Source organism: Vombatus ursinus, unplaced genomic scaffold, assembly GCF_900497805.2.
Source record: "Vombatus ursinus unplaced genomic scaffold, bare-nosed wombat genome assembly UNPS02014780.1, whole genome shotgun sequence".
Taxonomy (NCBI): domain Eukaryota; kingdom Metazoa; phylum Chordata; class Mammalia; order Diprotodontia; family Vombatidae; genus Vombatus; species Vombatus ursinus.
This window is the reverse complement of record NW_020954558.1, coordinates 1,634,485-1,656,726: the sequence shown is the minus strand read 5'-3', so window position 1 is coordinate 1,656,726 and position 22,242 is coordinate 1,634,485. Positions and strand designations below refer to the sequence as shown.

General features: G+C 39.7%; 1 protein-coding gene across 2 annotated transcripts in view; it reads left to right on the top strand.

Annotated features, from left to right (window-relative positions):
• Window positions 1-22,242, top strand: part of STIM1 (stromal interaction molecule 1) — a 250,687-nt gene that overhangs the window by 113,643 nt on the left and 114,802 nt on the right. For both annotated transcript variants that reach the window (XM_027866230.1, XM_027866231.1), the window contains exon 2: window positions 3,873-4,003. In XM_027866230.1, coding sequence (XP_027722031.1) covers window positions 3,873-4,003 — 131 coding nt within the window. The remainder of the gene's footprint in view (window positions 1-3,872; window positions 4,004-22,242) is intronic.

The window sequence follows — 22,242 nt, the reverse complement described above, 5'->3', positions numbered from 1 at the left end:
TTTGCTTTTTTATATATATAATAGCTAGTATCTATATAGAACTTTGAAGTTTGCAAAGGGTCTTACATATGTTATCTTAGTAAAACATAAAGGTCTTAAGTAGGGACTGTTTTCATTCTGTGTTTTGTATCTGAAGTAGTTGATACAGTAGGCACTTAATAAATGCTTTTTGAATGAATGAATGAATTCCCCATTTGACAGCTTTTTTCTTCAGTGAACTTGTTCATTTGCCCTTCAGATTGAGTCCTGTAAGTCACAAGTGTCAAGAAAGTGGATGAGGCTAATGTTGACTAGAGGTCATTTTAGCCACTGGGCCTTCAGTCCCCAAGCTGTAGCATGTATTAATTGCATACCTAGATTGAGTGGCAATGACAGTGCTCTTGCACTTAGGTCAGTGGCCAATATAGGAACTAAAAGGCACACATGAAATTGCTTTAGGGTAGTTTATTTGTTAAATTGTTATTGTTAAATTGTGTGGGGCTGGCTGTAAAAGCAACCTGAGGTCTCTAGGGGGCCAATCATTGTAGACCAGATGAGTCAAGAATAGCTTCCTGGAGGAAGAAGAAATCCTCTCAGGGCCTACCTTGCATAAATCTGACCACGTGCCTCCCCTGTTCAAAGATAAACATCATAACCTGGCATCAGTCAGAGTCCAACATACCTTTCAAATGGGGGTTAGATGATCCCTTGTTGGGATTGATTCCTGCTCAGGCACAAGTTGGACTAGACACTCCTGAAGGCCTTTCCAACTTTGAAATTCTGTGATTCATTCCAGCCTAATTTTCTACTGTTGTTCATGCACTGCTTTCCAGTGTAACTGGACTATTAACTGTTTTCCAATCTCATTCTGCCATCTCCTGCCTCCATCCAACCAAGCAGGTCATTTTCATTGCTTAAAAGGCATTCCTTCCTCATTTCCATCTGTTGAAATCCTTTTATTCCTTTAAAGCTAGTTCAGGAACCACTTTATGAAGCTTTCTTTTATCTCATCCCTGCTTCCCTCCACCTCTCATTGAAAATGATTACCCCTTCCTTATAGTTCTTATAGCACTTTGCTGGTCTCTCCATTTTGCCCCTATCACATTCGGCTTTGGATGAAACTTGCATGCATGCTGTATCGCTTTTCATCTTTGTTTCCCCATCATCTAGTATAATGCCTTGCACACAGGCACCTTAGGTAAATGTCATTGAATTAAATTCCAAGAATATCAGGAAGACTGTCCTGAGTTTGAGTTTGTTCCAGGTGATATAGTGGTACCAGTGGGGGCAGAAGAGAAGTAGGCAAATACATGAGGTAACTCGAAGACTGGGCATAGAGCTGGAACTCATGTTTTGGAGCAGAATGGTCTTGTTTGATGTGTTAATCAGGAAACTGGCTATTTTCTTTATTTTTCTTATTACAAACTTAAGAAACCTGAATATTTCAGTATGCAAAGGACAGAAAATGAAGATCGTATATGAAATTATCAACTTTCATTACTTACAGTTTGATTTTTAAAATGTATATGTAGTACAATAGTAAAAAATGCTGCCACTCATTTGTATCACCTTCTGAACTTTCTTCTACATATTTTAATGTTTCATTGATGCTTTTTTCTTTTTTTGTGCCACTCATTACCCACCCACTCCTTCCTGATAGTTCATTCCCCTCTCCTCCAAATAAAAGGTCTTCCACAGAAGACTCAGAGACTACCATAATGAAGTAAGACAGATTCACACATTGGCCATATTTGAAAATGTATGTCTCATTTTTCACCTCTAGTCCATTATCTCTCTGACTGGCATTTTTCCTGTAGATAACCTTGTCTGCATTTAACTTTTCCACCACAAAAACCCATTCTTCTGACTTCCTTGGACCAGAGGGAACATAAGGAAGGTCCTGCTTCCCTGATAATTCTTACTAAGACATGTGTTTATAGAAATAAGCCAAATGGAAACTGGCCACTTGATACCAGACTTAAGGAGTTACCCTAAATTCAGAGTTTGAAATGACACCTTCTCTTTCCTTTTTTTTTTTTCTTATAAAGGAAAGAAATGTGCTCAAGGTCACATAATGAAGCTAGTAGCAGAGCTTGACCTTGAATATAGGCACGGGTGTATACTGGTAAATTTTTAACAACCAGATCTTTGGGGAAAAAATGTGCCTATAATATACTTGTAAATTTAATCTGTATCGTTAACATTTTCCTAATATTTTCTTAAGTCTAGGTAATCAACAAAACAATAAATCAAGCCCAGATTTATAGTTTGCTACTTTTCAAGGGTAAATGCTCACACTGAAAATTTAACAATTGGCTCTCTGAGCAGTTATAATCTTGTACAAGCACATCCTTGATATAGGTCTTCTGAATATCAATCTAGGGCTTCATGTCCTCATATCCTCTTCTCACCATTGCTGAGACTATTTCCAGTCAATCCACCATTAGGGCCTCACGTAATGCTAATTCCCTTCAATAAATAAACATTTATCGGTGTACAAAGTATATAAGGCCCAATGCCAGACGCTGAAGCTCATAGATACCTCATTCCAACAGCCAGGATGGGATTTCGTAGGGAAAGCCTGGTATAGCAGAAAATACAAAAATCTAGGAATCAGGTCATCTGCAGTCTAGTTTCAAATATACTCAAATGTATATTGAATAGCCTTGGACAAGTCTCTTCTGCTATGTAGGCGTCAAGTTTCCCCCTCTATAAAGCAGAGGTAACAAAATACAAATGAGTAGATGCTTAAAAGTTTGTTGTAAGAATGAGATAATGTGTAAAAAATTTTTGAAAATTATCAAGTGCTATATGTGCAATGGAGATCAATGAACTTGAGCCCAATTATAATCAATCTATGTAATAGGGGCAAACTTTCTGAGACAGATGTAGAGTTTGAAGGCATCTTTTCCTTCTGTTTAAATGAATTCGCAGATATTACCAACAATTCAACAAACATTTATTTCACAAAATTTGAGTTAGAAGGGTCCTCAGTGACACAGCCCCTGTTCTTAAGAAATGTATAATGTAGTTTGGAGGTAAGACTCAGACACATAACTATAAGATAAATTAGAATTTTAGAAGCATAAAAAGAGAGGTACAAAGTACTCTGAAAGATTTGAAGAGGGTTTCCCTTCTTCACTTCATCATTTTAGTTCACATCACTTCTGCTGAGGAGGACTTTCTTGTCCTTTGCCTCCAATATTTTTCGTTCTCACGACTTGGGAGAAAACCTGAGACTGGCCCAGTTCAGAATAAAGAGTAGGGGTTAAGCTCTAGCAGTATGCTCAAAGAAAAAAAAAAAAGATACAGTCTCAGCTTTTGAGCGGCTTATAGGCCAGCTAATGAGATAAGACTGTTGTTGTTTAGTATTTTTCAGTTATGTCCAACTCGTTGTGACCTCTTTGAGGGTTTTTTTTGGCAAAGATGCTAGAGTAGTTTGCCATTTCCTTCTCTAACCCATTTTACAGATAAGGAAACAGAGGCAAAGGAGATTAAGTGACGTGCCCAGGGTTACCCAGCTAGTATGTGTCTGAGACCTGATTTGAACTGAGGAAGATGAGTCCTCCTGACTCCAGGCCCTGCACTCTATCCACTGTTTTGGCTGGGGTCATGTGCTTTGTGGGTAAGACAGAATGGGCTGTTCGGAAGAATTGGTAATCACTGGAAGTATTCAAGTAGAAAATGGATAACTGCTTGTCAGGAATCTTGTGAAGGGGATTCCCATTCATGTACAGGTTGGATTTGTCCTTTCAAAATCTATGTCAGTGACAAAAAATGCTGTGGGAGTTGTGAGGAAGGAATGCTCCGCTGTTGTAGCAGTGTAGAGAGGTCTACATCCTGCCTTTGGCTCATGTGGGTATGACAGTGGCCTCTTTCTTTCCCTCTGACAGAATTCTGCAGGATTGACAAGCCCTTATGCCACAATGAGGATGAGCAGCTCAGCTTTGAGGCTGTCCGAAACATCCACAAGCAGATGGATGATGATGCCAACGGGAACGTGGATGTGGAGGAGAGTGATGAGGTGACAAATCCCCACCCTCCCCTCTCTTCCTGCATCATGTTTTCTTGCTCTTGTTCTTCCTTCCAGCTTTCCTCCTTTGCTTTTGCCTTATGTGTGAGGCCTAGCTCTGAAGAGAGTGTGCAGAATGTCTCCTGTTGATGAGCAGCCAGGCTGCTCCTGAGTAGGGTGGGATGGCACCAGCCTGTCTGGGCATCTTGATGGTATATGGCCCTGAGTTCTCACTAGGAGCTCAGGGCTGGGTGAGACTGTGAAGTTGATGAGGGGTTGATAGTTGCTACCTCTGAGCATGGTATCTCTGTAGGCCAGGATTGCCATCTTGGTTTTGGTTAGTCCATTGTGCTGACTAGATCATTCATTGCTGGGCTACTGCAAAGCACTTAATGTTGACCAATTTTTCCCAGAGCCTCTGACCTCTCTGAGAAGGGCAGTGAACAACATGAGCTGTACACTGGTCATCCTGCTGAGGCTAGTCAGTTTGAGCTCATTTGGGCCTAAGGCTGTCATCACTCATTAAGCAGACAGGGGCTCAAAACAGCCCTAAGATTTGATAAGACCTTATTGTTTCATCAGAGAGACAAAAATCTCACATTTGAAAAATTAAGGGATTATGTAATATGAATTTGTTAAATGCCAAATGAATAGCATAGCCTATAAGGCAGAATTCTGAGAGTTTAAAGGAAGAAAAAAAAATCTTCCTGCAGATAATTTCTTTAATGCTGTTTCTGCCATATTTACTCCCATATTAACATAAAGTTCTGATCTGCATGAGGATTTAAGCCCATACACGAGTGAGCAATCAGAGGATAGGGCACAGAGTACTGGGTTCCTGTTATTACATTTCCATTCCCTGGTCAAAATGAAGAGATTGTAACCTGAGACTGACTCATGAACTGAACGTGTGAAAATTTGAGAAACCCTTGAATGACCTGGAGGAAGACTTGGAGAATGGGATATGATGGGATAACTTTCAGTGTCTGAATGGCTGTACTGAGAGCACAAGAAACAGACTTGTTCTGTGTGGCTCCAAAGGGAAGAACTAGGAGGGTGGAGGCAAGGAAATGGATCCTAGCCCAATAAGATTAAGAATGATGAAGAATGGACCTTAGATGTTGTTTAATCCAATCCCTTCATTTTACAGATAAGGAAACCCACGAGGCCTAGAGAGCTCTGTTAAAGAACTTGCCTAAGTAGGTAGTAAGTGACAGATGAGATTTGAACCCTGGTCCTCTGACTGCAAATCTGGCACACTTTCCACTGTACTAGACTTTCCCATAAGGAAGTGACTTGTTCAAGGTTATATAGATATAGCAGAGCTAGAATTTAAACTGAATCATTTATTAATGTATTTATTCAACAAATATTTACTAAATATCTTTTGTATACAGAGCTGGGGGAGATATAAAATTTAGGTATTCTTGACCTGATGCAATTTACAATTTCATGATCTTCTGACTCCAAATCTGATGCTTTCTCTCCTATTCTCTGCTGACTCAGGAGGGCAGATTCTGCCTCAACATAAGGAAAGACTTATCAGAACAATCTATAGGGAGTAGTCATCTACCATCACTGGAGGTCTTCAGAAAAATGTTTATTTTATTATAAACTTGATAGCGATCAACTAAAACATATAAGCAAATATGCAAAATAAGGGACACAATCTTACATAAAACACATCGAGCTTAACAAGGTAGAACTAAATGAATGAACAAACAAACAAAGAAAATGCTTTTGTTCTGTGTCTCCTTCCTGTTGTATGTGATGTTCTGGTATTCCTGGCTTCTTCCCTCCTTCCTTTTTCTTATTTTCCTTTATTGCCTTTCTTCCTCCTCTTCCTCTTCCTCTCCTAGTTGTGGTTGGTGTGAATATAGTTCTGATCTACTGATTTCACTTTGTAACACTTCATGTAGATCTTTCCACATTTCCTGGTATGCTTCTTGTCTTTTTTAAGTATAGCATCATAGTATTCTATTACATTAACATACTATAATTTATTTGGCAGTTTTCTAACTGTTGGGAGTATATGTTGTTCATAATTTTTTTTTTATTACAGAGTACAGATAGACCTTCTCCCTTCCGCTACCCTCCTTTTTATTACGTTTTTGAGATAAAATCCTATTAAGGGAATTTTGAGGTCACAAGATGTATGATCAACTTTGGGCTCATTACCCATTGCCATATTGCACCAATGCATTTGTTTGCACCAATCTATAATCACACCAAAAATGTGGTAGAGTACCTGTTTCATCACAGCTCTGCAAATCTGAGGTGCTACCTTTTTAGTGAGGAAGACTGGAAATACGCCGTAAAGCCCAGATTATCCAGTGGCTCATTCCTACAGGCCATGATGGGCTACATTATGGAAGTCCTATCTGTGCGTAGTGGGAGGCCAGCTAGCCAGAGTCAAGTGGGGAGCCTAATCTGGTTTTGGCCAGGAGTCAGGGTTCTGGGGCCTGAGGCACCCACAAAAACTTCTAAAGGGTTTTGCCTGGGCTAGGAATGGAGGAGAAAGCCCAACAAATGATTAAATTGTTTAGGCAACAAGAATATCATGAGCAGCTGTCTAAGCATGTCCTTTGGTTGTCAGAGGAGCCCAAACAAGAAGACATGGTCCCTGCCCTTAATTAAGGAGTTGATGGAAAGAGGCACACCTGAAACAAATAATCATGTCAGGCTGTACGTGATCTAGCTTAAATAGGCTACCAAAAGACCTAGACATGTTAGAACCATGGGTCAAATCTAATGAGATGAAATAGAGTAAGAAAAATGTAAATTCCTATACTTGGTTTCAAAAAACTTAACTACACCAGTACAGGCTGTTCTGGTTCGAGAGACAGGAATGTATTGAGGAATTTTAGGTGATGGATTTGGGGAATCTGTCTACCTGGTCCTTGAGTAGGACAACATCATAGGAGGTCTTGAAGCTCTGAAAATTTTGAAAACTTGTAATAAGTGTTAGGAAGTCTTTAAGGACTCCTGAGTTGGGGAGCAATATAAGGAAAGCATTTGTGATGTTTACTTTGCATTTTCAAGCATCAGTGGCCCTTGAAAGTCAGATTTAAGTTAAACAAATGGATTGCTTATTGCAGAGAGGTGGCACCTTGTTTCAGGTGGCACAAGGCATGCCACATGGCCTTTTTCTTAGGAGCTGGGCTATCTTGTTGGTGACTTCTCCGTAGCATTAGACAATGCTTATTAACTCTTACTGTATACTCTGGCTTCCCACAGCTTCTGAGACATTGTACTTTCCTGGTTCTCTTCCTACCTCTTGGTTTTTCTTCTTTTTTTTTTTTGTGCAGACTCTTCTTATTCTTTTTTGATGCTTTTAATATAGGTTCAATCCTTTGGTCACTTTCTCTCTCTCTGTATAAAACTCCTCTTGATTACCTATCATTCATTCCAAGGGCTTCAACCACCACCTCTGTGAAGCTGACTCCCAAACTTATAGCTGACCTCTGAGCTCCAGCTGCCAACAGAGCAGTGCTCTGTATACAGGATGTGCCCAATAATGATAATGTTCCTATAGTAGTTTATGATTTGTAATAATAATAATAATAATAATAATGATAATGATAATAGCTAACATTGACATAATACTTCCTGTTTGCCAGGCACTGTGCTTTAGTGTGTTTACAAAACACTTTCATCACACCTGTCCTGTAAAGTAGGCAGTACAACTTTAATTATCCCTGTTTGACAGGTGAACAAATTGAGATTCAGTGAGGTAAAGTAAGGTGTCCAAGCCTGCACAGCTGGTGTCAAAGCCAGGACTGTAAGTGAGCTGCTTGAACAGATAACACAATGGCTGGGGCAGGAAGTGGTTACAAGTGTCTGTGTGGGGCTGTGACTTTTTTAGATGTTTTTACTGTCCCCTCCTCTTTTTTCCACTTTGTGCTGCATCTTGATGTCAGTGAAGGGAGGAAGAAAATGTTCTCTTTAGAAGAATGTTACCACAACAAAAAAGCTTGTCAGCACAGACTGTTCAAAATCATGCAAAAGCTGCCACCCTTCTCTTGCCTGCACCTGCTGTGAGCTGTTCTTTTTCAGCAATGTCTATCTCTCCATGGCCCCAACCTCTCTGCCTCCCTATTCCCCACCCCCTACTGCCGGCTTCTTTGTGGCTCCCAAGACTTGCTGTCTATATTTTATGTAATGAGCAAGAACCTTTGGCTTTTGAGACAGGAAGCTTGATTCATTGTGGCTGATGGCAAAATTGTGTTTCCTTCTTGCCAGTTGAAACAAATGAGGGCAGGTCCACAGACTAAATGGGCTTTACCTCTGGTAGAAACTCAGTTTCTGAGCTCAAGAGGCCTCAGGAGGTTAATGGGGAGATACTTCATAGTGTTGGGAGCCTGTAGTTTGATGGAAATCATAAGAGCCAAGATTCCTATACGTACAGAAGACTATCCCCTAGACCTTGGGTTCAGCTTCAGAGAATACCACATGGTTGGTGGGTGATATCTCATTTATCTTGCCTCATGAAAGGAATAAAGTACATGGGACAGTTCCAGAATAACTGGGGCTTACCTTGTTAGGCACCAAACTTTACTTTGTTTTAACCATTTTTGGAGGAATTCAGTGGCTCAGTGACCCCCAGACATTAGATTTTTTTGAGTCCATTTGTTCTTTATAATTTTGCTTTGTTTTAATTTCTTTTTCGGCTTCTTCCTTATGATAGAATCTAGAACTGTAAGGACCCTCAAGGAACATCTATTCTAATCTATTCCTGAAGCATGAATTCTCTCTTTCCCTAAAAGTGGGAACTTTAGTCTCAGATTGAAAACGCTGTGAAAAGAAAATCGCTAATGCTTAAGGCACTCTTTTCCACTTCAGGTCTGATTGTTTGAAAGTTCCTTCTTATTTTGAGCTGAAATCTGCTTTCCTGTAACTTTTTTGCCCATTCCTTCTCATTTCACTGCCTGGGGTCAAGCAGAATAAACCTAATTCTTTGTCCCATTTGACAATCCTTCAAGTAGCTGATGACAGGGACTATTTGTCTTGTTCAGGTACAGGTAGAGAACCAAGTTCTTCCCTTCCTTTGAACTTTTATGGCATATATTGTGTACTGTATTTTTTAATAGTTATATTCTATCTTGCATTTTGTATGACTTGTTCTTTGTGTTTGTAATTCTTGTCTCCCCAAATAGACTGTAAGATCCTCAAGTACAGGGACTCATAGTGCAATATTAAGAACACTAAATTTGGAGTCAGAGGACCTGGGTTCAATTCCTAGCTCTACTATTTACTACCTAAGTGCAAGTCACTTCCCCTCTCCCACTTCAGTTTCTTCATTCAACAAATTTATTAAATGCCTAATTGTGCTGAGTAGCCTGGTATAATGGATAGATAATAGGCCTTTGACTCAGGAAGACCTGGGTTCAAGTTTTGGCTCTGACACATAATGTCTTTGTGATCCTGGGAAAACCATTTAACCCTCAGTTCCCCCAGGCAACTTTTCTAAATCCAGCAGTTGCCTAGAAGGTACACAGCTGCATTGGCAGAGGAAGTTCTTCCCTCAGACCTCACTATACTGACAAAATCACAGGTCCAATAAAAAAAAATGTGCCAGCTACTGTTGTAGGTGTTAGTGATATAGTAACCAAAACAAACAACCCCTGCCTTCAAGGAGGTTACATTCTAATGGAAATAAGCAACATGTACACAGATGAGCAAATTCAAAATATTTACAAAATAAGTTTAAAGTAATTTTTAGAGGGAGAATGCTGATAATTGGGGAAATTAGGAAAGGCCTCTTATAATATGAGGGTTTGGACTAGTTCATATTTAAGGTCCCTTTATCTCTGATTTATATATTTGCATTGCTCATGGTACCAACTATTGAAATGAGCACATAATAGAAAGTGTGGTATATAAAGGGCTTTGCATACATTAAGAAGATCTAGGTTTGAATTTGGAATTGTTCAACTGACTTGTGGTAACATTGAGCAAACCTCTTTTCCTCTATGAGCCTCATTTTGAGTGTTTGTAAAATTAAGGGGTTAGCAGGGAGGTAGATTAGATTATCTTTCAGTTCTGTCCCAGCTTTACCATTCAAGGTGCTCAGTTCAGACTTGCTGGTTGATTTTGTTGTGAGGGGGGGCTTTTAGGAGTATGCGTGTGGCCTCCTCAGAGAATTTGTATTGCAGCAGACTCATCCCTCCCATCTGGGATAGATCCTTATCATGCCAATGAATATGCATAGAGGCAAAAATTGTGTGCCAGAGGAATATAGGATAGAAGTAGTAAAGGGAATGTCTACTTCCCTGGTGTTCTGCAGCAATAGATCCCCAGCATACACATAGACAAATAGAGACGCAGAGCATAGACACAAACAATTCTCAGTTAATTGCTCTGCTGCCCTTACACAGCAATCCTTTCCTCCCAGTCAGAAGCCAGCTTCCTCCTGTAATGGAGCTGCCTTTCTTAACCATTGTGATCATGCCATTGATGCTTCAATTCTACAGTTGTCCCAAGATTGTCCAGAATGTGATCCCTGAGGGTTTAATAAAGGAAGCTTTCCCTGTCGTTAACCCTGTCATTAATAGATATGGACCTAGGGCATCCCTCACTTTCCCCAATATCTCATCTATTAGTATATGCACATACATATAAAATTACTTAGAATCTTCCTAAGTATGATGGAAGATCAGTTTTCAATCACTCATTCAATAAATTAAGAAGTATTAAGTGCTTACTGTGTATCAGGTGCTCTTCTAGGCATTAGGGACCCAAAGACAAAAATGAAATAGTTCCTGCCCACAAGGAGTTTACACATTTGGGGAAAGGGGGAGTAATGAGATGAACAATATGTACACACAAAAGCAGATAGAAAATTATAAAAAGTAAATCCCAAGGAATTTCAGGTTAGTGGTTGTCCTAACAGTTGTGCGTGTGTTGGGGGTTGGGGAGACAGTCAGGAAAAGTTTCTTGTAGTGCTTGAGCACACCTCGCACCAAGAAAAACTAGATGATGTATTCTGAGCCCAAGTCAACCCTCTGAGTTTACCCAGTGTTTTGGATTCTTCATGAAGCATCATGGGTTAGCAAAGAAATTCTTAACCTTTTTTTTTGTGTCATGTACCCTTTTGGCAATCTAGTGAAGCCTATGGACCCTTTCACAGAATGTCTTTAAGTGCACAAAACAAAATATGTAAGATTACAAAATTATTGAAATGCATCTATCAAAATATTTTTGAAAAAATGTTCATGAATCCCAGGTTAAGAACTCCTGGTTTAGGAGAAAGAGCACTTGGTCTTGAAATAGAAGAACTAGGTATAAGTCCTGATTCTGCTGCTAACTAGCTATGTGACCATGAACCATTGACCTTAGATTTTATTTTCTGAACCAGTTTTCTCCTCTGTAAAATATAAATGATCATCTCCTACCTCACAGGGTTGTTGTGAGGCAAATCCTTGGTAAACCATAAAGCTCTAAAGAAATATGGGCTATATTATTATTCCCCTTCTTTATGATGACTTATAGAGCATCATGGTTAGAAAGAAGTCCTGGGAATCATAGTGCTACTCATCATTAGACATAAAGATAATGTGAACTGTGGGTCCTTATAACAGTAGGTCATAATTAGAGACTCTCAGACTCTCACACAGTGAACTGGCTTCAGGATGGTTTTGCCTAATGTGGGACAGTATAAGAAAAGACACTGGAAAGCACCAATTCAGAGACCTCAGGGCATTCTTCCTGGGGAGGAGAAAATAGTTTTCCTGTGGGAAATGCCAGAGCCACCTACAAGTTGTACTTAAATCTGCCATGATGCAGATCCCCTGGAGATCTTCAGTTGGCAAGTTACTGAGGAAACTCAAAGCCCTTTGGGAAGAGAATCATTGGCAAATCCCAGGCTTCCTTGTGGTAGATCCTTTCTAGGTTTTTATCTTAAAGATCAGGAGTAGCACAGTCTACATGGGCCTTCTTTCTCCCTTCTCAGGATTCACTCAGTGCAGTTACCATGTCACTTCCAAAGGAGGCCCCAGGATCCTTCTTGTCAACAGTGAGCAGCTTCCATAAGAGTCGCCATCTTTGGGAATTTACCCTGTAATCCTTGGAGAGGTGGAGCCCTGAGAGGTTATCCCAGGGGTTGAATACTTTTGTGAAGTGGCATGCCACGCCTTCCTGTACCCCCTTATGGGGGTGAGGGTGGGGGTGGTAGCAGATCTCCCCTGTAACGAGGGTGGAGGGACTTGGGAACTTTTTGGCAGAAGTTGCCCTGGGCCTTAGGCTCCTGACTATTCAGGGAGTCAGGATGGGAGTGGACAACTTGGAGGAGGAGGGAGGTGACAAATTTCAAACAAAAAAACAAAAGCAAAAAAAGTTTTCCCTGCCCAACCATATAGCCACATACACCTATTTCCACAATCTTAACTGCAAAAAAAATCATCTTGTATACTACCTTCGACCTACATACCATAGGCTGCCAACCTCTCCTTTTAAATTCATTCTCTTTTTTTCTTTCATTCCACAAGTGTCTACTTGTGTGCAGAGCACTGTGCTTGGTAACCAGTGAGATAAAAAGTTTTAGTAGGACTCTTAATGTGCCTTTATGGAGTTACCAATATAGTAGGAGTGTAAGACCTACAAGAGAAAAGTATACCTAAAATTTATGTGATAAATTTATCAGAGAGGCACAGAGAGGTGTTATGTGAGACTTGAAAGGGAAGGTAATTACTAAAAAGGGTGGAGGGACCTTGGAAGGCTTCCCAGAGGAGGTGGTTTTTAAATTTGGTTTTAAAGGAATGCAAAGAATTCAACAGGTGAAAAAGGGAAAAGAGGACATTCTAGGCAAAGGAAAGAGTACAAGTAAAGACATGGTGGTGGGAGAGCTCTTGGCATGTTTTAGAGTACTGAGGAGAGACCAGTTTGGGACATGGAGGGCTATGATATGAAAGAAGTTCAAGTCTTTGGATTAGTTTTTGCAGTTCAGTGCATCTTCCCATGAATCTATGGGATGTGTTTAGACAATGTCTTTTTTAGACTCTGAGCAACAACTTTCCATTCCTTGAATCCTCCTTGGAGGTAGAGGGAGAAGAAAGCAACAAAATAAAACTGGTTGGTATTATTGATAGTTATCTGACTTGCTCTAGGGGTGACCTGGGAGCTGTTTCATAACCCAACTTTCTCTTACTGTCAAAACAAAGAACATCAACACTGCTGACCCTATAACCTCTAGTTACTTTAAGTATGTCATTGAATTTTGTTAAAATGAGCCTGTTGTATTCCATTAAAGTCCTGATGCCTCATTACTGTGTGAAGGTAACCTGGGTTCCCAAAGATTGTACCCATGGAGCAGAGACTCTGGCAGGTCCTATCAAGTTTTGAATATGTGTCTGTCATTAGAAAACCAGACTAGCTAAGAGCAGAGAGACTGCTCACCAGGAGGTTGGCCACTAGATGATTAAATTTTTTGACTAATATATGTCTGGAGGGATTGTAATTGTTATTGGTATAGGGAAACTCTTATAATCTTTTGAAACTTTAGAGTTTTGAAGAGAAAACATAGGCCTTGGAAACCAAATTCTGGTTACCAATCTCTGTTAAATTAACAAGTGAAACAAGTATACTGCTTCCAGGAGAGAATGGTAGACAGTGTCCTCCATATACCACCTCCTCCCTTTTTTATTTTTTTAAATAGTATTTTATTTTTTCCCCCATTTACATGTCAAGATGATTTTTAGCATTCATTTTTTACAAGATTTTGAGTTCCAAATTTTTCTTTCTCCCTCTTCTCCTCTCCCCTTTTCCAAAAAGGTAGGCAATTTGATATAGGTTATACATGTGCTATCATGTAAAACATATTTCACATTAGTCATGTTGTGAAAGAAGAAACAGATCAAAAGGAAAAAAAACATGGAAAGGAATAAAGTAAGTGAAAAAAATATGCATTGATCTGCATTGAGAGTCTATCAGTTCTTTATCTGGTTGTGCATAGCATTTTCCTTGGTGAGTCCTTTGTACTTGTGTTGTACATTGTGTTGCTGAGAAGAGCTGAGTCATTTACGTGACTCAGTGTCACTGATACCGTGTACAGTGTTTTCCTGGTTCTGCTCATTTCACTTTGCATCAATTTGTATAAGTCTTTTCCTCTCCTTTTTAAAATCTTCTGAGGCTCTGGATCTTTTTGTGTGGTAGGTAGTTTGGGAGACCAAATAGCTTCCTTCCTTTCATTCATTCAACTATTGCAGTTGTAGTGTTTTGAAAAGAATCCTGTTTTTGGAGTTAGAAGACCTGGAGATAGATTTTTTTGCTCTGCCAATTACTAGTTGTGTGACCCTGGGCCTTAATCTCCTAGAGCTTGGTCTTCAACATGTTTAAACATGTTCAACATGTTTAAAATGAGCATAACTTACCATATAAGCTTGTTGGGAAAATCAAACAAGATAGTATATATAAAGTGCAATATGATAAATGTAAACTATTATTGCCAATTATTAGATTTTAAGGTCCACAAGAACAGGGATCCATCTTACCTCAATTTTATGCCTTTTCTAAGTGCTGGGTAATAATAATAATAATTAGCTGATCTAAGTTTTCTAAACCATTTACAGATGTGATCTCATTTCATCCCCTTAAAAGCCCTGTGAGGTGGGTCTATTATCACAGGACTCTACACGTAGGTGCTTAAAAAATATTTTTTTCAACTAAATACCACACAGTATGTAACCAGATTTTTTGTTTAAGGATCAGCCCCATTCCCATAAATATAGCGAGGACAGAGTTTTCATGTCCCATTGAACTGTAGTGGAGTCAGAGAAGAAGTGCTAGTTTTCTCTTCTACAGTCCTGGACTCCTTATGGGGCCTTGGGGTGATAATTGGCAGCCAGCCTTCAGAACAGAGCCCATTGGTGACGTTCTTGGGTGTGCTGAAAGGAGCAGTATTGTGTAGAAATGCTGTCAAACCAGCCTATCATGAAGCTTAGGTAGGACACCAGGCAGACTACTCCTTCTCTCCATCAGTAGAAGTTGGGCACAACTCCCAATCTGCTCCAGTGCCTTTGCCAGATACAGAGGACAAGGAAGCCATTTCCACAGATGGTCCCATGGGTTTCTAGGAAAACCCAGAAAGTTGCTTGTTCTGACAGAAGGGGAGATCCTCGCCCACGGAGCAGATTGTTCCAGGGCTCTTGTTTCTCCTTCCTTTCTTATGCATCTGTGAATCTTTCATGACTTATTCAGGGAATAGAAACTCCTTGGTGGCAGGGACTAGTTCCAGTTGCAAGAATACTTTGTAGGAAAGGGATGTGTGTATGTGTCTCTGTCTGAGCCATGGATAGCATAGCAACAAGCCAAGCTGTGTTGTTTTGATAAGTCAGTTCCCTTCTCTGGACTTTTGTTTCCTTATCTGTAAAATGGCAACAATAACACCATCTTTTCCAGGACTTTTTTGGGGAATTTTGGGGATTGAATGGACTGTCTTTATTACACATGCCCAGTACCTTGTCTATTGAGGAGAAATTGGGAGCAAACTTAGTTGATACAATTCAGGTAAACAATACTGGGCTGGAACTGACCACAGCTTACTTGTCATTGGTTCTCTAAGTCTGGTGCATGTTTGTCTTTTGGTTCAAGAACAGCATGAGCCTCACTCCAAACCAATGTAGATGCCCATGGACATCTTTCCCCTAGTCTCTTTTCTCTCCTCTTCTCCCTGACAATAATAACTATGAGAGCAAGAGGCCCAGGACCAAACAATAAGGGTGCCAACCTCCCAAACCAACCATTTTCTCTTAATGAACTCTTACCCCATGTCGTCTTACCACCAAGGGCAGGAGGATTTAATCCAATAAAGAGTTGACCCTCTTTTTTAATTATCTGGCTTCCTTAAATGTCCTGACAAAAATGCTAGTGTAATAAGTTGCCACTTGCTTTAGCTGTTCATGACAAGTGTCCTAAGGGAATAAACTTTGCACTCTTTTCTTTCTCTGAGCTCTATGATACTTGATTCGCTTCTTATACAGATGGATTCATTTTTGAGACTTGGCAATCAACTGCTACCAAACTCTGAGAGGCATGGAGATTGGCCTACCAGATAGCCTGGTCTTAGAAGAGGTGACTCCATTGACTTGGTCTGAGCTTGATGATCATCTACTCTTTGCTTTAAGCTAGGAAAGTCTTGAGGGAAAGTTGTAGAAGAGAGGGCCTTGTAACTGAAGAACCTCCTTGACAGCTTGTCTTTTAGCTGCCTCTAAAACTGGCACTTCCCAGGCTCCCTATCTTGACAAGGTCAAGATAGGAGTTGAAGCATCATAGGATTCAGATCTGGAAAGGGTATTGATTTCACATTCAGTCATTTCATTTGTGTCTGACTTTTTATGACCCTATTTGGGGTATTCTTTGCAAAGATATTGGAGTGGTTTGCCATTTCCTTCTCCAGCTCATTTTAATGATGAAGAAACTGATACAAACAGGGTCAAGTGACTTGCCCAGGGTCTCACAACTGGTAAGTGTCTGAGGCCAGATTTGAATTCAGGAAAAAGAGTCTTCCTGACTCTAGGTCCAGTACTCTATCCACTGTGCCACCTAAATGCCCTGGTAAGGGTATTAAGAATCATTTAGTCTGGTCTTTTTATTTTAAACATGAAGGAAGTATGAACTTCTGTACTTTATCCAGGATAGAAAGTAGCAGAGATAAGATTTGAACCCAGATCCAATGGCTTCATTTCCATTTGTCTTTGCCATACACAACAGAGTCTGCTGTAGGTTGTACAAGTAGTTAGGCAGGTTCAGGGACTGAGATCTGAAGATCAGGGCAAGAATTTGGTCCAAGGCAAGAAGCAAAGGGCCATCACACAGTTTCCCTGTGCCAGGAATGTCTTCTGTCTTCCTATTCATGTTCCCAAATCTTTTCTGTCCTGGAGGGTCCAGCTTAGGTTCTACTTTCTCCAGGACATTTCCTCTCTCCACCCCAGTCTTCATAGTTCTCTCTTTCCTTTGAATTCATATTACATTTAAAGTCTGAATCACATGGTCAGCATTTAAATATTCTTATTGTTTTGCATGGTCGAGTCTTATCTCCCCAAGTTGATCGTAAGCTCCTTGAAGGGAAATGCTATTTTTTCCCTTTTCATAATTTTACACTTCAAAAGTACAAAATAAGATAGGTGTAGCTAGACAGCAATTTGACGAGAAATTAGGAGCTTAATGGATCGCAAGCTCAAAATACATTGAAAATATTGATTGTAGCAATTAGAAAGTTAATGTAGCCATATTAGGAGAGCATTGGTGACCAGAATATAGTACTGCTTTCTGCACAGTAAGAAGGGACCTTGGTGGTCATCTAGCCAATCTTTACTGTGACATATTTGACAAGTGATCACCCAGCTTTGATTGAAGACCTAGAAAGGAGTCTGCCACATCTGGGGTGACTCATTCCATTTTTGGATAGCTCTAATTGGTATTATTTTTTTCTTAAATTTGCTTCTGAGTATCTTCTACCTATTGCTTCTAGTTCTATTCTCTTGAGCAAGCACAAAGCACTGGGTTAAGCAATGGTGATACAAAGACAAAAATGAAAGAGCCCTTGCTTTAGGAATGTCACTTTGATAACTGTGTGGAGGACGGATCAGAGACGGGGAGAGATCTGAGACAGGAAGACCAATTTGGAAGCTATTGTCATAATCCTGCCTAGACATAAATGGAGAAAATGGAATGTCTGTGAGAGACATTCTGGGGGTAGAACTGACAAGGTGCCAACTGACTAGACATATGGGGTGAGAGTGAGGAGTCAAAAATGAAAGTGAGGTCTTGAAGTTGGGTGACTTGGTAGGATGGTGGTGTCCTTGACAGAAATAGAGAAGTTAGGAAGAAGGATAGGTTGGAAGAGGGAAATGATGAGTGATAAAGGATTATAAAGTTAATGTACATGCTTCATTTGAAGAAACTGTGGATATTTAGTCTTCAGAAGAGAAGACTTAAGGGGTACATGATAATTATCTTAAATTATTAGAATGGTAGTCATGTGGAAGAAAGAGTAGACTTATTTTCTTGGCCCCAGAGGGCAGAACTATGGGTAGAATTTGGTGGGAAGCAGATTTTAAAAATGAAATAGTCTGATTTAGGAGGCATTAGATTCCTCTCACTGGATATTTTCAAAGTGAAGGATGAATGGCCACTTGTTAGGGATGTTATAGAAGAGATTCTTGGGCTAGACAGCCTCAATGGTCCTTTCAATTCTATGATTCAGTACTGAGCATAGAGCTGGGCAAATAGTAAATATTTAATAAATACCCAAATGATAGAAAACTCAGGAGAAAATTGATCACTGTGTTCAGATATTTGAAAGGCTGTTATAGGGCAGAAAGAACAGACTTGTTCCTCAGGCAAACATTCTTTCTGGGCCTAATTAGTGTGCTCTTTTCTTGTCCAAGAGCCTGCTCTTTTGGCCTAAATATCTAAATTCCATTCTCTGATAGCCTCTTGTTGGTGAGATATACTATTCACTTCTTAGATCTTCCTTTTTCTTCCGAAGCGTCTCTCTCTAGCCAGTAGTAGTGATGCGAATATTACTGGTGTCCTGACTTTTTCATTTGCCTGTTCAGACTCCCTCAACAGTGTAAATCTTGAAGCATAGGATGGATGATCATTTCTGATGGGTGGTAGAAGGGATTCTTGTTCCTACATGAGTTAGACTAATTGACCTTTGAAGTCCCTTCCAAATATGAGATGCCACAATTCTGTGTTCTTCTTGTCCTCAGAAAGCAGAATGAGGATCAAGGGTTGGCATTACAAGGAGACAGACTTTGACTCAATATAAGATACAATTTCCTAGCATAGAGCTTCCCAAGTAGACAGTGTGTTCTCTATCTCTGGAGGTGTTCTAGTAGAGCCTGGATGGATACTTGTTGGTAATACTATAGAGGGGATTCATACATCAGAAGGAGAATAGACTAGATGATCTCTTGGGCCGTGCTAGCCCTGGAGACACAGGGCCCTTCCCCCCCCCCCCCCCAAATACTTCAGCTGAGTCATTGGGTCCATACAGTCTTAGAGTCTCCTGAGTTTCTTCTGGCAGGAATTGCAGAACACCAAAGAAAACCACGTAGGAATGTGTGGTAGCAGGAAGGCACTGGCAAAGTTAGTGCCCTGCCCGCTCATCTCCAGCCACCTGGGGGGAAGAGTACTGCATATAAGAACTTGGCAGTCCACTTACCCACCTGCTTTCTTACCCTGGCATTTTGAGGAGGCAAGTCTAAAAATAGAAGGGCCTGGGACACAAGAGTTGAATGCTGTTCCTTTTGAATAAACAACTCTCCTGCATTCAGTTAATTCTGCTATTGTTTCTAGACATAGAAATGCCCCACCTTGCTGTTTCCCTGGGTAGGATCCTTGGTGATGGAAGGTTGGAAGGGCAGTATGGTATAATGGTAAAAGTTCTGAGCCCCAGGGACCTGAGTTCAAGTTTTGAATCTGATGTTCACTAGCTGTGTGATAATAGGCAAGTAGCTTAAGGTCTCTGAGCTTCATTTTCTTTATTTGTAAAATAGGGATGATAGGATCATTAATTAGAGCTCAAAGATCACTTTGAGATCATTTAATCTAACCCTTTTATTCTACAGATGAGGAAACTGTGGTCCAGAGAGATTGTAACATGCCCAAGGTCACACAGCTGATTAATAGTGAAGCCAAGATTTGAACTTAGATCTTCTGACACCAAAGCAAAGTTTTTTGTTTTTTGCTTTTGTACCTTGCTATCTCTTATTTATATGTTGTATAACACAAGCAAAAGCTAAGAGGGTTGTTATGGGAAACATACTTTGTAAGCATTAAAGTGCTATAGATATGAATTATTTATATTATCATTAGCCTAAGAGAAGTCATGATTACCCCATTGGCTAGAAACTTTGAGGACCTGAGCTCTGGCTATGGAGATGTTGGATCTCAAGGTATTTTTACTTCCTCTCTTGTGATTTAACAGTGGTGCCCTTGCCTTGAGCTGTAGCTATAGACACCCACGCTTACCATTGCCTCATATGTGTGTCTTCCTTTTCTTTCCTCTTATGCCTGAAGGTTAGATCACTTGCTCCTATTCTTAGGAGCTGTCCTTTTTCCCATCCCATTCTTGTTCCAAAGGGCATTCTCTTTTGGTTTTACCTGGTTTTTCTAAGCAAGACCTCCCTATCACTGAAGGTTTTCAATGGAGACTAAATCACTACTTGCTGCATGGTACAAAAGAGATTCCTCTTGAGGTATGAGTTGAATTAGGTGATTTTCTTATTTTCTTTCTAACTTTGAAATTTTATGATTCCATGACAATTTGTAGCCCCACAGGGAGGGATAGTTGAGGGACTAGGATTACTATCTCCCCCTTGTCTTTGAAATTTATAGCTTTCATTCGGATGTGTAGAGCATGGACTACCAGGAGAGATAAATGGGCTAAAATACTCCCTTGACACATTTGCTGTCTTTGTACATTTTTTTCAGGAGGATAAGTGGTCTTTGTAAGGCAATTTCCTTGGGAGGTCAGGGATAACGTCTACCTCTGAACCCCTAAGTTGCTACCCTAGATGGATTCTTCCCTTTGCTGTCTCTATTTACCTTCAGCCTAACCTGGAACTTCTAGTATATATAGCCATCTCTCTTCTCTGGTCAGAGAGTTAAACACTTTTATCTTATCTGAGACAAAATAGAAGATTATTTGTGTTTTTTTTTTAAATTTTTAAATTTATTTTATTTTTAGTTTTCAGCATCCATTTCCATAAGATTTTAAGTTCCAAATTTTCTCCCCATCCCTTCCCTCTTCCCACTCCAAGACAGCATGAAATTTGATATAGGCTCTACATACACATTCTTATTAAACCTATTTTCACATTAGTCATGTTGTAAAAAAAGAATTAGAACCAATGGGAGGAACCACAAGAAAGAAGAAACAAAACAAAAAGAAAGAGATCAAATAATATGCTTTGATCTGCATTCAGACTCCATAGTTCTATTTCTGGATGTGGATAGCATTTTCTATCATGGGTCTTTTGGAGTTCTCTTAGATCCTCGCATTGCTAAGAAGAGATAAGTCTATCAAAGTTAGTCATCACACAATGTGGCTGTTACTGTGTACAATGTTCTCCTGATTCTACTCATTTCACTCTACATCAGTTCATATATGTCTTTCCAGGTTTTTCTGAAGTCCGCCGGCCCATCATTTCTTATAGCACAATAGTATTCCATTACATTCATATGCCACAACTTGTTCAACTATTCCCCAACTGATGGTCATGCCCTCAATTTCCAATTCTTTGCCGCCACAAAAAGAGCTGCTATAAATATTTTTGTACATGTGGGTCCTTTTCCCATTTGTATGATCTCTTTGGGATACGACCTAGGAGTAGTATTGCTGGGTCAAAAAGTATGCACAATTTTATAGCCCTTTGAGCATAGTTCCAAATTGCTCTCCAGAATGGCTGGATCATTTTACAACTCTATCAACAATGCATTAGTGTTCCAATTTTTGCATATCTTCTCCAACATTTATCATTGTCCTCTTTTGTCATGTTAGCCAATCTGACAGGTATGAAGGATTATTTGTTTTAAAAATTTACTAAGGAACAGAACCAGGAGAACAATTTATAAAATAACAATGATATTATGAAGATGATCAATTTTGAAAAACTTAGGAACTCTGATCAGTACAGTGGAACCAACCACAATTCCAAAGGACTCATGATCAAACATGCTATCTACCTCCGAATAGAGAACCAATGAACTCACATGCAGCTGGAAACATATTTTTTTTGGACATAGCTAATGTGGGAATTTGTTTTGCCTAACTATACATATTTGTAATAGGTTTTGTTTTGCTTGCTTTCTTAATTAGTGGGGGAAGGGGAAGTAGAAGGGAGAGAATTTGGAACTGAAAATAAAATCAAATTGGATTAAAAATAAAATCTTACAGAAAAAAAATCAAGTAAAAAAAAACTTTGCTTAAGAAATTAAGGGAAAAGGCAAAGCAAAATCACAGGATTGTATATTTAGAGTTGGAATGGACCTTAGATAAAATGGGGTACCAAGTATGGGAATGGCCACTTTCTCTGTTTGTCGTCCCAGGATGAGTCTAGGTAGGTTTGGAGAGGCCAATCACCAGTTGACTTTGGAGTGATGAATATTTTTGGCAGAAGGCCTAACCAAGGCCATCTTCTGCAGAATAAAGGATTGTTTTCTGCATTGGTGGAGGGAATACTCACATTGATTAAATCAGAGATCCTGGAAGTATGATCACTGTAAGAGTCACATTCACGTGGATA